The 18,068-nt window shown below is 43.3% G+C and overlaps 1 protein-coding gene across 1 annotated transcript in view; it reads left to right on the forward strand.

Moving 5' to 3' along the window:
- The window catches only part of ESM1 (endothelial cell specific molecule 1), a 30,086-nt gene extending 13,643 nt beyond the window's left edge, over positions 1 to 16,443 (forward strand). The window contains exons 2-3 of the mRNA XM_075342818.1: positions 8,531 to 8,686; positions 16,050 to 16,443. Coding sequence (XP_075198933.1) covers positions 8,531 to 8,686; positions 16,050 to 16,138 — 245 coding nt within the window. The 3' untranslated portion in view covers positions 16,139 to 16,443. The remainder of the gene's footprint in view (positions 1 to 8,530; positions 8,687 to 16,049) is intronic.
- Positions 16,444 to 18,068: the final 1,625 nt, after the last annotated feature.

Consider the following 18,068-nt stretch of genomic DNA (forward strand, 5'->3'; position numbering starts at 1 on the left):
AATATTCAGTTTCACGAATATTTTCCGAATAGGTCGCCGCTATTCGACTATACGCGAATATTCGATGCGTAATGTAAGTCTATGGGATACCCGAATAACAAATATTCGGAACTATTCGGGCTTCCCATAGACTTACATTGCGCATCGAATATTCGCATAGCGGCGACCTATTCGTCGGATATTCGCGAAGCCAAATATTTAAGTATTCGATCATCCCTAAATATAATCTTAACCAGTGCTGCAACCTGACAGGCCCGGATGACAACCAGGGCTGGTTTTAAACAATGCATGGCCGTGGGCAAAAATTACAGCCTGGAAACCCCAATTGTTAAAATATTGCACAGACCAAATTGGGTTTCTTTTACAAGAGTTAAGTTCAGACCTGATCAACTATATTCAGGTTGCTTAGAGCTTATTTACCAGGTGACAAAGAAAAATGGGGACAGAACAATCGTTGATTGATAACATGATACCTTAAATGTGGACAAGATTATCAGCAGCACATCGGTGTACAGCGGGCATTGTGCTGCCAATAATGATGATTTTAGTTTTTGTATTGTTGATCCAGTCCACGTTGGATGTGTATTTTGCTCCCTCACTGGATGTATGACTGCAGTGCCAATATTTTTTAATCTGGATACTACACACACAGTGAATGCACTACATAATATACACAAACTACATGACTTTGAACTTTTGACTTTCAGGGTCCATATCTCACCGTCCACTACAGCTTGGATTGTGACTCTAACTTCATTTTATAGACAATCATCTTGGCTATCTCATACATAAATTTGACTTGCAACTATTGAGCCTATGATTAGTTATGCAGATTCTTGTCATGTCACTGCATTGTTACTATTTTGCTCCTAAAAAGGGACATTTAAATTTGTATTATTTTGTTATTTAGTATTTTGTAAATCCACTTTTGACTTTTAGCACTGCCTCAATCCTCTTGGACATGCTCTCGATCAGATTGAAGCAAGTCTTAACCGAAATCTGATCCCAGGTCACTTCTACATGTTCCAAGAGTTGGTCTATACTGGTCAGCTCTCTTGGGGATGTATACAGCTTTTTCCTCAACTGTACCCACAAGTGTTCGATTGGTTGAGGTCTGGGGGCTGTGGGGGCCAATCCTGCACCTCTACTTCATTGTCATTGAACCATTTCTTCATCAATCTCGATGTATGCTTTGGGTCGTTGTCCTGCTGGAACACGATGTCGTCCTTTTCATACCTACAATACTGGAATGTATGAAGTAACTTGTCTTGTAGGATATACACATTTAGCTCAACATTGAGATCATCATCCATCTTGGTTAAGTATCCAACAATGCCTTTGATCCTGAAACAACCCCATATTATTAGGATTTCTCCACCAAACCTGACAGTTCCTTCTATTTCTTGATCTGCTAACCCCTTTTTCCCTTGTTTCTTCCAGACCCATTTGCACCCATCAGAGCCGATTCTCTTGACTGTCATCTCATTACTATAAATCACTTGATTCCAATCTTCTGTCCACGTTTCATACTTCTTTGCAAACTTGAGCCGATGCTTCTTAAAACAATATTGAAGTAGAGGCTTCTTTATCCTTTTTCGGGCCACCATTCCAGCAGCCTTGTGTAGGCCGACTTGTTGACTCCGATATTTTGCCTGGACGTCCACCTCATGGCTTTTGAATGAATGGATGGGCTTCATTTCGTATTCTTCCAACTGTCATGGCCTCACATGATGCAGTTTGGCAAAATTCTTGGCCAAGAGACCACTATCGATGAGCTGGATGATGCTGTTTCTTTTTTCTTGTGAAATCTTCTTCTTGGCTGCTGCTCGATTTGAACTAGTGACCTTTCGCTTGGGAATCAACCTAATAAAACACTGAGCTAATAGGAAACGTGAGAACAGGTTGTAATTTGTAGTATACAGGAAGAACAACAATTCAAACACCAGGAGCAAAACAGTAACAAAGGAGTAACATCAAGATTCTGCATAACTATCATATGCTAAATAGTTGATAGTCAAATATATGTGTGAGATAATCAAGATGATTGTCTATAAATGAAGGTAGTTTCACGCTCAAAGCTGTAGTAGATAGTGAGATATGGAGCCTCAAAGTCAAACGTTCAAAACATTGTTAACCTTTTGCTCGTCATTATATTTGTGAAAGTAAAAGTGAAGTTTTGTCTTTTCTTAGGAGAATATCTATGTGGGCAGAATTATTTTGCAACTAAATGAAAAATATAAATTTTGCATCTCAATTATTTATTTTTATTAAAATGAGAATCAAACAGCTGAAAATGTACAAAAATACATTCCTGAGAGTACCAAAAAATATATCAGTGACAAATATACAGTCATATGAAAAAGGTTGGTCACCCCTATTAATATTAACCTTTTTTCTTTATAACAATTTGGGTTTTTGCAACAGCTATTTCAGTTTCATATATCTAATAACTGATGGACTGAGTAATATTTCTGGATTGAAATGAGGTTTATTGTACTAACAGAAAATGTGCAATCCGCATTTAAACAAAATTTGACCGGTGCAAAAGTATGGGCACCTCAACATAAAAGTGACATTAATATTTTGTAGATCCTCCTTTTGCAAGAATAACAGCCTCTAGTCGCTTCCTGTAGCTTTTAACACTAGAACTACTGAGGTAGTCATTTTGACTACTTTGCACCATGTATTTCTATATAGGTGTCACGAGTCCACTAGTTCTAGTGTTAATGAGTTCCTGGATCCTGGATGAAGGTATATTTGACCATTCCTGTTTACAAAACAATTCCAGTTCAGTTAAGTTTGATGGTCGCCGAGCATGGACAGCACGCTTCAAATCATCCCACAGATTTTCAATGATATTCAGGCTCTTTTCGTGGCCATGTCTCTGAGCACTTAACCCCTTGTACTTCTAGGTCTCCAGGGAGGTTGTGCTTCTGGAATATGACAGCCCTGGAGGATGATGGCTTCCTGGTCGCTTCACATTTGATTCTTCTCAAATCTTTGACAGTTAATGTGCATCTTGTTTCCTGAACATGTTTTTTGCGATCCAGTTGACTATGGGCAATAAAAGTTTTGATGGTTCAGTGATCAGTCCACAATATTTTAGCCATTTCAATAGTGCTATATCCCACTGCAAGCCTTGTAACAATTTTTGACTTTTCAGAGTCAGATAAATCTCTTTTTTGACCCATTTTACCAGAGGAAAACAAGCTGCGTAAAAATTCTGCACACCGTGATAAAGGATGTTGTATCCTTCTCATTACACAAATACACATCACCTGATACACTTCATATAAAATAAGCATTCAAGATTATACAGCTTGGCACGCTGTACAAAGGCTAGTAAGACATTTTACAGCATATTCCACACTAGGTGGCAGCAGAGTAGCAAAGGAGAGGCACAAAAACACTGTAACGGAAATGCAGCTGAAGTACAGCATAGTAACTTCAGCAATGTTAACAGGCAAGCCACCAGGGGGCAATAGAGTAGTCAAACAGTCAAGGTCTAGCCAAGAAAGTCAAGTCACTGCAAAGGGAGGATCAATATCAAGTCAGAAAACAGAACCGAGTCGGAAGCCAGGAGATCAGGTATGCAGAGGGAAACACAAACAACAGACAGAAGCGGGAAGTCAGGGACTGGGACAGGCAGACGAACGGGGAGGGTACAAGTCAGGACACAGAAGCAAGGAGGCAGGACAGATCGGGAACACTCACCAGAACCAGTATGCTGCAAGGCAGAAATATCACTGGCACTGGGCCATAGGTAGAGAGGTAATGTATAGCATCTTGGGATCTAGAACAAGGCAAGGGAAGTTAACCCTTGACATGACCAAGCCACAGCTGGGTGTAATCAGCAGCAGGGAAAAGCTGGCCTGGATCATGACATTGGCGTTGGAAAATCTGCATAAAAATGACGGTATGGTCAAAATAGCCACTTGCCTACATGTGCATACCGTGTACACTGTATGTTAAACACACACTCTGTGGTTCATACACAAGCACATGCTGTATGTTACATACACACACACACACACTCAATACTATACTCACACACACTGCATATTGCACACACACACACACACACACACTCTACATATTAGACACACATTGGCTAACTGGTACAGCCTGAGGACAGCCCATTTGTGACATCCATGTCACATATACTGCATGTATGGGGCGAGCGCACAAGTTGAGTTATATAGCCAACACCAAAGTCGATCTACTGCATTCAGCACCAGCTTTGATCTTAATAGTTCACTGTCTGAGATTTAAAAGAATCTGTCAGTATGATTTTGTAATGTAAAGACTTGGCTGTAATGTCGCTGTAATACTGATTACACTGATACCTTTGGTGAAGAAATCTGATTTGTTGTTCTTTAATCAGTAATTTAAGTTTTTTACTCATTTGATTTCAGTGCACAGCGGCCAGACTATGCACTGGGCTTTCTCCTCCCTGTCTGTGATTCCCCCTCCTCTGCCAGCCCCCAGTCAATGTGAATGACCTGCCCTCTGTGTTTCAAATCATCAAGAGCACCTTGTCTGCTACTTGCGGTTGGGGAATCAGGTGACAACATGTATGCGATTTGCATACCTGCAGTCATATACTGGCTAAACGCATACGCTTCTCTCAGTTCTCTTCTATCGAGAGAACCCGGGTGAGTGTAGCCATCAAATGAACTCTGGTATGCAAATTGTGCACACATGGCCACCTGATCAGCTGAAGTAGGGGAAGCTGTCCAAAGCCCATCAGCTCCCCAATTAATTATTCTTGAGTGCCAATCACATTGTCAGGGCAACTGACAATTGTCACGCTAGTTACGGGGAAGTATCAAGCAAGTGGCAAAAGATAAGGGAAGGGGACCCCTGCGTCTAGCAAAAGGGAGATGGTGACACCTGACCAAACCTACTGCTGGTCTCTGGGGTCCCTCACCACCCTAAATAGGTTCCGCACCTATGCACTGAGCCAGATACCTGACCCTAGGTGTCCCTAGTGCTAGTCCTAAATAGGAAATGGGTAAGATTAGCTCTTCATCGACCACAGAAAACGCTAAAGGAAGACACAAGGAGGACACATGGAGGAAAAACCATGAACTACTTATCCACAGATGACACAGGTAAAAGTTTAGCAAAGAATCAGCAACAATACTACAAATGAAAACAAGCCACCTACTTGCAACCAGAGCTAGAATGAACAAGTCCAGGGAAGAAGGGAGTATTTAAGCAAAAAACAGAATACTGATTATCAGCAGCTGGGTGGAAGACAAGCTCCTGCTGGGTCTAAAAGGAGAGAGATGAAAACCCAGCAGGAAAGCTACCTATTATAATGAATACTGACAGCAGGAACAATAGAAAGTCAGGGAGCATTTTGCTCAGCCAAACACTGTGACCTTCTATTGCCAGAAAACACACAACTGTCTGTTACCCGTGACACACCCATGACAACAACCCCCTTGTTTGCCATGTTTACATACCTGTATAGCCAGGCCTGTGAATGTGCCTCACATTTTATAACACCCTGTAAAATTACAGTACAATCATGCAGTGTATAGTTAAAGTTGTCAAGTCATTGCAGTTGGACCAATAAATGTAAATGTATATATTTAGGCAGGTATGGAAAAAGTCCTGCAATGTAAGAATGCTTTCAAAAATAGAAATGTTAATAATTTATTTTTAGCAATTAACAAAATGCAAAGTAAATTAATTAAATAGAACTGTAAATCAATATTTGTTGTGACTGCCATTTGCCTTCAGAACAACATCAATTCTTCTAGGTACGATTACGGAAAGTCAGGGATTTCTTTGACTTAAGGCCATTTAAACACACAGAGATAAATCTTTGGCAGATCTGTGGTTGCAGTGAAATTGTGGACAATCAGTGCCAGGTTTGTGGCTGTGTACAAATGGAATAATATGTCCATGATTTCACTGCAACCACAGATCTGCCAAAGATTTATCTCTGTGTGTGACGGGGCCTTCATAGTCAGGTGTATGAGTTTATATCAAACAGATGATAATGAATGATCATTCTCATATGCAGGTGGAAATAGTCATTAACTGAAAGAAACAACTGTGTAGGAAGAACAGCCACATTTTGCTTCAAAGGTGAGGTTGTGGAAGATAGATTCATGTCTCAGGTGATACACTATGGCAAGGCTGAGAAGAGCAACAAGGCACAAGGTACTTACATTGCATCAGCAAGGTTTCACCTAGGCAAAGATTTTGAAACAGACTGGAGTTCCAAGATGTGCTCATCAAGCTTTGTTGAAGAAGCACCAAGAAATAGGCAATGTTGAGGACTGCAGTGATCAAACAAGGAAATTTAGTGGAGCAGATGAAGAACACAACATGCTTCCTTATGAAATCAGGAGATGTCCAGCAGTGTCATCAGTCAAAATGGGCAGCAACTAGTGGGACCCAGCTACAGAGATCTTCTGTTTGAAAATACCTGGCCAAAAGGGATCTTCATGGCAGAATTGAGACTAAAAGACATACTTTCGACATGAAAACAACGCCAGGTATCTCAACTATGCATGAAAACAAAGGAACTGGGGTGCGGAAAAATGGAATCAGGTGCTCTATTGGTGTAATATTTGGTTGTAACAGAAAGCAGCTTGTTCACGAAGGCCTGGAGAGTGGTAAAATGATGAGTGTCTACAGACAACAATGGAACACAGTAGAGGTTCCTTGTAGATTTGGGGCTGCATTTCAGCAAATGGAGTTGAGGATTTGGTTAAAGGGGGCTTTACACGCTGCGACATTGCTAATGCGGAGTCGTTGGGGTCACGGAATTTGTGACGCACAGCCGGCGGCATTAGCGATGTTGCTGCGTGTGACACCGATGAGCGATTTTGCATCGTTGCAAAAACGTGCAAAATTGCTCATCGGTGACATGGGGGTCCATTCTTGATTATCGTTACTGCAGCAGTAACGATGTAGTTCGTCGCTCCTGCGGCAGCACACATCGCTATGTGTGACGCCGCAGGAACGAGGAAGCTCTCCTTACCTGCCTCCCGGCCGCTATGCGGAAGAAAGGAGGTGGGCGGGATGTTACGTCCCGCTCAGCTCCGCCCCTCCGCTGCTATTGGGCGGCCGCTTAGTGACGTCGCTGTGACGCCACACGGACCGCCCCCCTTAGAAAGGAGGCGGTTCGCCGGTCACAGCGACGTCGCCGGGCAGGTAAGTATGTGTGACGGGTCTGGGCGATGTTGTGCGGCATGGGCAGCGATTTGCCCGTGTCGCGCAACAGATGGGGGCGGGTACCCACGCTAGCGATATCGGGACCAATATCGCAGCGTGTAAAGTAGCCTTAAGAATAATGTTGTCCTCAATATTGAGCAATACAGACAGATATTTATCCATCATGAAACACCATCAGGGAGGCATCTAATTGACTCCAAATTTATTCTCTAGCAGGACAACAACCCCAAATAAGGAGTTTGGAAGTGATGATCCGGCCTCCACAGAATCCTGATCTCAATGTCATCAAGTCTGTCATTACATGAAAAGATAGAAGGATTTGCAGAAGTCACAAAAATGTGTTTGGTTCTCCAGGATGTTTAGGACAATTTTCCTTCCAAGTTCCTTGAAGAACTATGTACAAGTGTACCTAGAAGAATTGATACAATTTTGAAGGCAAAGATCACACAAAAAATTGAATTGATTTAGATTTCTCTTTTGTTCATTCATTTTGCATTTTGATAATTGATAAAAAAAATAAAGTATCAGCATGTCTTTTTTTTAAAGAATTCTTGCTTGGGAGCATCCACTCATTTCCAAAAATGTAAATAAAATCTAAAAAAATAACATATTTCGTATTTGCATATTTATCCCACACTGTAAAAGCCTAACTAAAAAAGAAAGTGAATTGGCGGAATCAGTTTTTGGTAATTTTACCTCCTAAAAAATGGAATATATCAGAGAGTTGAATGAATGCACCCCAAAATTGTAATGATAAACACTACATCTCATACCGGAAAAAAAAAAAACAAGCTCTGATACAACTCCATTGATCAAAAAAAAACAAAAAGTAATTTTCTTAGAAGGTGAGAAGGAAAAATCATAAGTGGAAAGGTTCCCGCTGGGAATAAATGTGGAGCCAGCCTTACATAATCACCTGCTCATTGATTGGTGGAAAGACGTCCAATCTGTCACCAGAGCCAGCAGCCAATTAGTGACCTCAGAGTTCAGCGCCAGAACCCTAGGCCCACTGATTGGCTTCAAGATAGGTAATCAGCTTGGTGGGGCGTCCAATGCATAACACCAGCATTGATCAGCTTTTACCAGATGCCATTAACTGCAGATCCGCTCCTTTTCGGTGGTCCAAGAAATATATAGAGAGTAAATTCGGTGATCTGCACACATTGCAGTAAATGGCTATCATGGCCTATTATACCTCCCACTACATTGGTTCATTCATTCACATACCATAAGGTGGAGACTTCCAAATAACTTATCTACAATGTAATTTTTGATGCACAAATTGACTTTTCCTCCCATATAATGCTCCTATTTTCTTTTTGCTTTATTGCAGAATGTCCATATGGCTCCTATGGGATGGACTGCAGAGGAACCTGCAACTGCCCATCTGGAATATGTGACCGTGTGACAGGGAAATGCATGAAGTTTCCATTTTTCCAGTTGACTGGAGTCAAACCTCCCAACAAAAGACGACCCTCTTCATCTTCTGGTATGTTCCCTCTTACAATATAATGACACTATGTCTAGTGATAAATTAAATCTGAAGAGTTAACTATGGGCGATAGCCCCACTTTTTGTTTGTAAACATAGAGCACCATATAGCATGTATAGGAAAAAATTGTTGATGGTCATCCTCCTGCATAGTCTTCTCCATAGCAGCCATCGAATCTCCTTCTGATACAACCCACCATGATCTGTGGAGGAGTTTATAGTATTGTTATTATTATTATTATTATTATTATTATTATTACCATTTATTTATAGAACACCATTAATTCCATGGTGCTATACATGAGAAGTACATGCAAAATACAGCATTGAAGTATAGTAAACAAACTAGTAATGACAAGACCGGTAGAGAAGGGAGGGGGCCCTGCCCTTACGGGCCTACAATCTACCGGATAATGGTAAAGGATAACACTACTTCACAGAGAAGCTACTATAGTGATTCTTCAGCGCTTACCCCAGTCCAACTCCTCTCCACTCCCCTCTGACTCTTCTTAGTGTAGAAAACCGCCAGCAGCCTCGGGGTAGGTGTGGACAAGTCATCTAAGGAGTAACCACCATTTTCATTTTTATTTCATAAATCAATAAAACACATGATTATAAGCAACTATGTAGTATATCTTTTCAGAGAAATCTGCTTCTTCCTCCTTCTGGACTGATTGACTATTCACCAGTAAAATCTGTTTTCAGTGAAAACAGATTTTCCCATTTCTGAGACAGATGACTGTAGTTGCTGCTCATAAGATTCTTTGACAGAGGAAGAGGCAAATACAAACATTATGCTGCAAGTTCTCCTAAAATTACACTATAAGGCAGTAGTGTGTTATGCTAGGTACGAGGAAGTACCAAGCAAACAGCAAAAGGGAAGAGAAACTCTGTGTCTAGGGAAGGGGGAGATAGTGACCCCTGATAAAACCTACTGCTGTTCCCTGGGGTCCCTCACCACCCTAGATAGGTTCCACATCTATGCACCAAACCTGATATCTAACCCTAAGTATCCCTAGTGGTGGGATGACCTCTTCATCAACCCCACTAAACACTAAAGAAGACAACAAGGAGGACACTTATCTACAGATGACTCAGGTAGAAGTTCAGAAAAATTTCAGCAATGATACTACAGATGAGTGCAAGCCTCCTGTTTGCAACCAGAGCTTGAATGAACTTAATAATATCACCAGAACAAGTCCAGGGAAGATGAGAGTATTTAAGCACAAGAGGATACTGATAATCAGCAGCTAGATGGAAGGAGAGGTTTGCTGGTTCCTAAAGGGGAATAGATGAAAATCCAGCAGGAAATTTACCTAGTACAATGAATACTAACAGCAGGAACAAGAGAAAATCAGGGAGCATCTTACGCAGCCAAATGCTATGACCTTCTATTGCCAGAAACCACATGACTGTCTGTCACCCTGATATAGTGCTTGTTTAGTTAGATCTTCTTTGTGGGCAGGATACTTCTTCTGCAGCAAGCTACCTCCCAGGAGGAGACAAGTTCCTACAAATGTATCCTTATAGATTAATAAAGACTCTAAGGATAGAGGGGCAAATGAATAAAGTACATAGAAATCTAGCAGGTTGTTTAATGCTTTTTACAGTCATGTTTACAACAAAAGACGAGTGTTAGACAGACATCCTTAATGGTGTTTTTGAGGTAAATCCTGGGATATGAAGAGGAATTATGATGTCCAGTCATAATTTCTCTCATCACTCCCTGGTGGCACCCCCTCCCTTCTCCCTTCACACACCGAGATTCTTCTCAGATGCCCAACATCTGGAAAGGTGTCAAATCCCAGTACACATCCAAAGCAATCTCCTATGATATGGAGATTAGGTGTCCTGTCAGGCCTTTACAACAAAGGGAGAGGAAGACCCCCTGGGGGGTTGTGTCCATTCATCAAAGAGAGTGGACAGGGACGTAGCAAAACCAAAAGGAAGCTAGTCACAGCAGGAGAGCATATTGCTGGCTCCGTAATATCATACACAGTTATGATATTACCGTGCGTCTCAGCCATACACCCCCTACATCGTTAGAAACGGGACTTCGAGCCGCATCTCTGTATGTCCTCGAAGTCTATGTTGCGCCCTGGGGCGGCGAGATATACAGAACTGCTAGTAGGAGTCCGGTAGATGAGTCGTGCTTGCACTCAAAATGCAGAGGGGATCCGGGCGGATCTGATGACACCAGAACCGTCCCGATCGGACCTCCCAGTCCGGAGTTGTGGGTAATAGCCCCTTTTGGGATATTACGTTGGACTCCAGCCAGGGGAGTGGCAGTGCTTCCCTCTGAGGTCACAAAGGTAGTAGGGGACAGGGATTCGGCCAGGTTGATAACCACAGTTCAGACACTTTGGCTTGTTCTTTTGCCGGGGGTCATGTGTGGATAAACCTGTGGGAAAGTTCCTGAAAACCTGGTCTAACAGCACCCCCCTGTGGCCAGACGCACAAGGTAACTGCTTGAATTGTATGCCTGTTTGTAATCCATACCTTGCCTGTAAATGTACTCTGACCTAACTCTATATTCTCTAGATTCCCTATTGTATATATTGTAGTTTCTAGTGTGGCTTAGGCCGATTAAATTATATAATTAATCTTGAGCTGTTATCTCGATCTTGAATCCCACGTCTGTGTGCTCGGTTAATAGTTACCGTAAATCAGTTGGTGGCAGCGAGTTTGTGCCAAGGATCATTGTGGGGCGGCCAGTGAGATTTGGGGAGGTTTTTATATATTCCTTCCGCGGAGGTTGGGGGAATATATACCCTACTCTCACCGGGAGCCCTTCAAGTATCGGCACAGTAGAATAGCGGCCTCATTGCTTATTGTCGGGCAATTCCATAATTGGCCTGACTATAAGAGGGGCGCTAGAGAGCGCTTCACGTGCTCTGTCTGTTGGTCGGGAGGTATAAAGGAGGGGTGTGACTCCCGCTTGTTACCCCCCGATCGTGACAGTGTTCTCCCCCAATATTAGGTTGATGAGGGTGGACATCCAGTATCCTCACCAATCTGCGATATAAGTGCTTCCGCTCCTTCATACTTTTTAGTGGCCATTCCTGGATAATGTAGATCAGATCCTATTGAAAAGAAAGATAGAAAAAATCCAGCTCCTAAAAATTCTAGTTTAATTTGACTGATTTAAGAAACAGGATACATGAAGCAATGGAAGTCTAAAAGCAACGCGTTTCGAACTTCCCTTAATTTGGCTGCCTGTTTAATTCCCTTAAAATAATGGTGCAGTTCAATGAGAAGACAACATTTCGAGCAAAGCTGTAATGTGACTAACAGAGTAAGGAAGGGAGTATGTGTGACCTTTGTAATTTGTCATTCGGGCCATAGATAAGAAACCCAAATTGTTTGTGTACACTTAACTCATTTCAACAAAGACATAAAGATCCCAGTGCTCCTTCTCTCCAGCAAGTGATGTTCACACATTTAAAGCAATCTCTCCATTAATATCCGCTGATAGGAAACATTTGTTCAGGACTTTGATGGTCGTTCCAATCTTTCTACCATAATCCTTGCCCACGCAGTTCCTGTCTGTATGCTAGCAAGGGGAGCAAAAGTAAGAATCCCTCTATGTGTGCTGTAGATGGGGGCATTCACAGTCTTCTCTGTAAATTACAGATATAGCTTGCAAAGGGCAAAACTGGTGAAAATACAGAATGTAAAAACTCATGTAATGGCCAGAAATAGAATTATAACTCATGTATATACAGAGAAATGCTTAGCTTTAAAAGTTATTTGTAAGTATAGTTCCCCTTTAATTTTTATGCTTTAAATTTCTCGTAATGTTCTATCCACACAGGAGAAGCTTATTTTGCAGTCATCCCTTGTTATAGGGCCCAATCTGAATTTTTGCTGTCATTACATTATCCATGTGTATGACATCAGCATGTAAAGCGTAGGAAGGAGAACCATCCATCATTGTTACAACTGTGCAAAAAGAAAGCTGACTTATCCATTGCAGGAGTGAAGAACACATTGTAATTACAGCAAAATAGTTTCTTTCCATTTTTAGTATCTTGTGACCTAAGCTCAGTTAGACGAGGATATGAATGAATCTCCACTTTTAACCCAATATTGCTGTGTTGCCTTCAGACGTTTGCTCATTTCAGGGGCTATCGGCTTAATCTTTATTTTAGCACATGTAAAGGATATGATTTTGTGGCATTTACTAATGCATAAGTATTACAGGTTCTCCCCCCGTACTTGTTAGTACATCTTTCCTTACAGACACACGCACAACTCTAATGTCCTCATTGATGGAGGCGCATGTGACCAGACCTGTCCTTCAGCCTCCTCCAACTGGAAAACATCTTTTGCATGTGTATATCTAGCGTGAAACGTGGCGGTAGTCATGGGCGGGGCACAGTTCTCAAATGCCTTGGCACGTCACATGAAAAACGGGGTCCTGGCTGGGTGTATGGAGTTCAGTGTCACGGGCAGTACGCCCTCACTGGTCATATGTTGCCATTAGCGTTGGCTGGCCAGGACCTGTTGATAGAAAAGGAGACCACCGGTTCTTCACAAACACTGTTTTACTAAACAAAGAATCACTACTTTATACCGGACATTGGGGGTACATTTCTTATTACACGTGTCAATTGCACAAAGCACCATTAGTTACACTTCCTCCTCTCCTCAGCTGTTGTTTTCTCTGATGTTTTCAGATCTTCTACCACCTCCAAGCTTAGCATCACAGTACTGCATGTTAAAGTCAGTATTGTCCTCCCACGGTTCAGCATGTTCCCTCCCACAAGGGATTCAACACTAAGCTGAAGTGACACTCTCGCATCTGCCGAACAGGACTCTCTACTCATTTCACTTCAATCCCGTTTCTGCACATTCTCTTTAAGCTGAAAGCTACCCAGGGATCTTATGCAAAGCGTCCTTCTCTAAGCCATTCTCACAAGGGTCTCTCAATTCTGGTGTTGATCTTCAATCTTGATCTCAACCACCTTCCGAGTTTCTGTCCATTTTCTCAGAGCACGCTACTCCTGCTCGGTCCCTTTCCTGTCACAGATCACCCAAGCATGCGGCCTTGCTGCTCCTCAGACCTGAAGTCTGTCTCTGTCATAGGCTGGGCCTCAAAATTGTTTTTCTTACACTGAACTAGTCTGTTACCCTAAGGGCTAACCCCTCCCCATGTGGACTAGTCACACACTTAACTATTTCTGCCCCTGCAGTCATCTGATTGCTGGACAGATCTTTCTTACGATATTATCTTATAAAATGCCTATATACTTTCATAACATCCCTGTGCAGCTTACTATACTGTATACACAACTCTGCTGCATCTTATACATTCTTATATAACAACATTGCTATACCTTATTCTATACATGACACATTCTCTATAACATTACCTCACCCCCTAACATAATACATATATATTACCTTATACCTTTTTGTATAACCTTATGCATTATTCATTATTACTATACATTACTGTGTAGGAACATGTTACACTTTACATCACATCACATTACGATTCACATGACACTGTTCACATTACACAACATTGACACAATTGGTGTTTTCAGGGGCAGGAACACGAACACCTATTGTAATTCTCTTAGGCCTCTTTCACACATCCGCCTAAAACACACGTGTTTCATGGTCTATTGTGCAGGTACATATGTGTTTGCATGTTGCGTGTGTGTTCCATGTGCTCTCCCTGTGCTATCCATCTGATGTCTGGATAGCACCCAGACAGCATGAGCTGATATACTTACCAGTCCCCGACGCTGCTGTTACGTCCGGGTCCACAGTCAGTGCAGTGAATATGCAATGAGCATACTGAGTGGGACACGGACGTAACAGCAGAGGCAGACACAGCAGCGTTGGAGACATGTAAGTATAAAAATTATTTCTTTTTAATGTGACCTGTGTTTGCTCCAGTAAGTGTCACACTGATGTCACATGGATCACATCAGTGTACGGTCTGTGTGACACCCGTGCTGCCATCAGTAAATGGACATGTCGCCGTGTGGAGCACAAGGACACACATGTGAGCCACATGGACACGCTGCCCGTGTGAAATCACGGATGTGTGACCGAGCCCATTGATTTTAATGGAACAAAAGTCACACGTACCAGAGACACGGATGTGTGAAGAAGGCCTTACATATTGTCTTCCAATTGGAGGAGTCTGATGGGCAGGTCTGGTAACATGCTCCTCCATCTATTTACATTGTGAATATGAAAACTGCAATAAAGGCAGCGCTAACAAGTACAGGAGGAGAAAATACTGATATATTAGGAAGTGCCACAAAAGCATCCTCACAAAGTGGATGGGGCACTTTGCACACTACAACATCTCAAGCCGATGTGCGATGCCATGCATGATAGTCCCCGCCCCCATCGCAGCTGCGATATCATGGTGATAGCTGCCGTAGCGAACATTATCGCTACAGATGCTTCACATGCACTCACCTGCCCTGCGACGTCCCTCTGGCTGGCGAACCACCTCCTTATTAAGGGGGCGGGTCGTGCGGCGTCATAGCGACGTCACACGGCAGGCGGCCAATAGAAGCGGAGGGGCGGAGATGAGCGGGACGTAAACATCCCGCCCACCTCCGTCCTTCAGCATAGCCGGCGTGAGCCGCGGGACGCAGGTAAGAGATGTTCCTTGCTCCTGCGGCTTCATACACAGCGATGTGTGCTGCCGCAGGAACGAGGAACAACATCGTAACATCGGTATTTCACAATTCATGGAAATGACCGAGGCTACACCAATGATACAATTACGACGCTTTCGCGCTCGTTAATCGTATCATAATGGATTTACACACTACGATATCGCATGCGACGCCGGATGTGCATCACTTTCAATTTGACCCCACCGACATCGCACCTGCGATGTCGTAGTGTGCAAAGTGCCCCGATGACTCTTTTAGATTTTTCTTAAATATTCTGATTGTGATCGGAGGTCTGATTTTCGAATACAAATTCTAAGATCCCCTTACATAAACTGAAATTTAAAAGAAAAGAAACTGCAACTGCTATAAAATACGTAATACTAACCTCACCCACCCCCATCTTTCCCCCAACCCTCTGTCAATCCCAACCCAAAAGCTCCTGAGTTTCCTAATAGCATTTTTACTTCCTGTATAGCCAGGACAGACATGTGACCGCTGCAGCCAATCACTGTAGCGGTATTGTGTTAGACACAACACAGCACTGCCAATTGTTCTTTAAACTTTCCAACTATAACCTAAATTGCACAATATTTTTGTCTTGTAGTTGGGGGGGATATTGCCCATTGGAGCATGTGATATAATAACTTGTAAGATATGTCTCCATCATAATATTAGCATTTTTATTTCATTTTATGTATATTTCTCTCTTAGATCTTGATATGGCTTCAGGAGATGGGAACAGTGTTAAAGATAAGGATAAAGGATCTCGATCGGGAATAAAATGGTTAAACCCCCGCTGATCACAGCTTTATACCTGTGTATACGAAGGACCGTGCGGACATTGGACTGAGGGAGAACATGACAATACAAGCAAAGTGGACCTGTCATCTATTGGGAAGCCGGCTCTCCGCGTGACACTGATAATTTATAGCAGCGGAGACATCCCTATAGACCGTGGATTTATTACAGATGTACATCTTTGTTCTGTGAAGCAAATTCTGTTCAACCTTTTTGTAAATGTGTAGTTATATAAACTTTTTATTTTGGATCATTTTCAGTTGTCTGGTATATCTAATACAGTTTACATGTGTATTTAAATAAATGCTTTGTAGATTAATCCGGTGTGAAATCTTCAGTCTTCTCCTTATTTCATTAGAGCCATCTTGCCAATACTGTGACTCCTGTATCACACGTGGCCCCTAGAATCCTAATGTGGCTCGTGGCTATCACTCTAGCCAATGGCAGAAAAGGGAAAAAAAAAAAACAGCAAAAGGAGGAGGAATCATGACATGTCTCTCACGGTCTGTGGCTCCCTCCTCTTCCTCGCTGATGATATCTACTTAGCAGCCGCCTCCACTTTGTATAATGATCTCATGCTGCGGGTTCCCGTTGCTCCTGTTTCCCTGTCACTGTGTTTTGGCTGCATACTCCCCACTTGGTACAGTTACCATATTTTCCGGATTATAAAGCGCACTTTTTTCTACCCAATACTGGGGGTAAAATGGGGGTGCATCATATAATTCAGATATGCCTTACCAGGGCGACAGTAGTGGAGCGGGGTCAGAGGAGGCAGGGTCGGCAATACTGAGGGCTCGGAGGATGGGATGTTACTACAGTGGTTAGCTCCGGAGGGGCACAGGACAAAGGTTCAGCAATGCAGCGGGCGCCATTGATCTCACAGCGGGCTCCATTGAATCACCCGTGGTTGATGCCACGGAATCAGCGCATGCGCAGATTGACGAGATGGACTTCAAGAAAATGGCTCCGGAGTCCAATCTGCAGACGTGCCATCTCCGATGCCATTTTCTTTAAGTCAATCTTGTCAGCCGCGGGCCAATCAATGGAGCCTGAAGTCCACCATCAGATCAATGGCGCCTATCGCCGCAAAAGCTCTGAGCCCACAGTATTGCCGACCCTCCATCCACTGACACTCCTGAGCCATGAGACCCCTTCCTCCAAGCTTGCAGCATCGCCGACCCTGCCCCCTGTGACTTTCCTGAGCTGCTCCCTCACCACCTCTGCTCTTTCATTAATGTGCCAATCAGCATTTTAACACTATCTACTTGAAGATTAAAGCTGGTGTCACACATAACGACGACGACAACGACGTCGCTGCTACGTCACCATTTTCTGTGACGTTGCAGCGACGTCCCGTCGCTGTCGCTGTGTGTGACATCCAGCAACGACCTGGCCCCTGCTGTGAGGTCGCCGGTCGTTGCTGAATGTCCAGCTTCATTTTTTGGTCGTCACTCTCCCGCTGTGACACACACATCGCTGTGTGTGACAACGAGAGAGCGACGAAATGAAGCGATCAGGAGCCGGCACTGTCAGCTGCGGTAAGCTGTAACCAGCGTAAACATCGGGTAACCAAGGGAAGACCTTTCCCTGGTTACCCGATGTTTACGCTGGTTACCAGCCTCCGCTCTTGCTGCCAGTGCCGGCTCCTGCACTGTGACATGTGGCTGCAGTACGCATCGGGTAATTAACCCGATGTATACTGTAGCAAGGAGAGCAAGGAGCCAGCGCTAAGCAGTGCGCGCGGCTCCTTGCTCTCTGCACTGTGACATGTAGCTGCAGCACACATCGGGTTAATTAACCCGATGTGTGCTGCAGGAGAGCAAGGAGCCAGCGCTAAGCGCGGCTCCCTGCTCTCTGAACTGTGACATGTAGCTGCAGCACACATCGGGTTAATTAACCCGATGTGTGCTGCAGGAGAGCAAAGAGCCAGCG

This window comes from Anomaloglossus baeobatrachus, chromosome 1 (assembly GCF_048569485.1).
Source record: "Anomaloglossus baeobatrachus isolate aAnoBae1 chromosome 1, aAnoBae1.hap1, whole genome shotgun sequence".
Lineage (NCBI taxonomy): Eukaryota > Metazoa > Chordata > Amphibia > Anura > Aromobatidae > Anomaloglossus > Anomaloglossus baeobatrachus.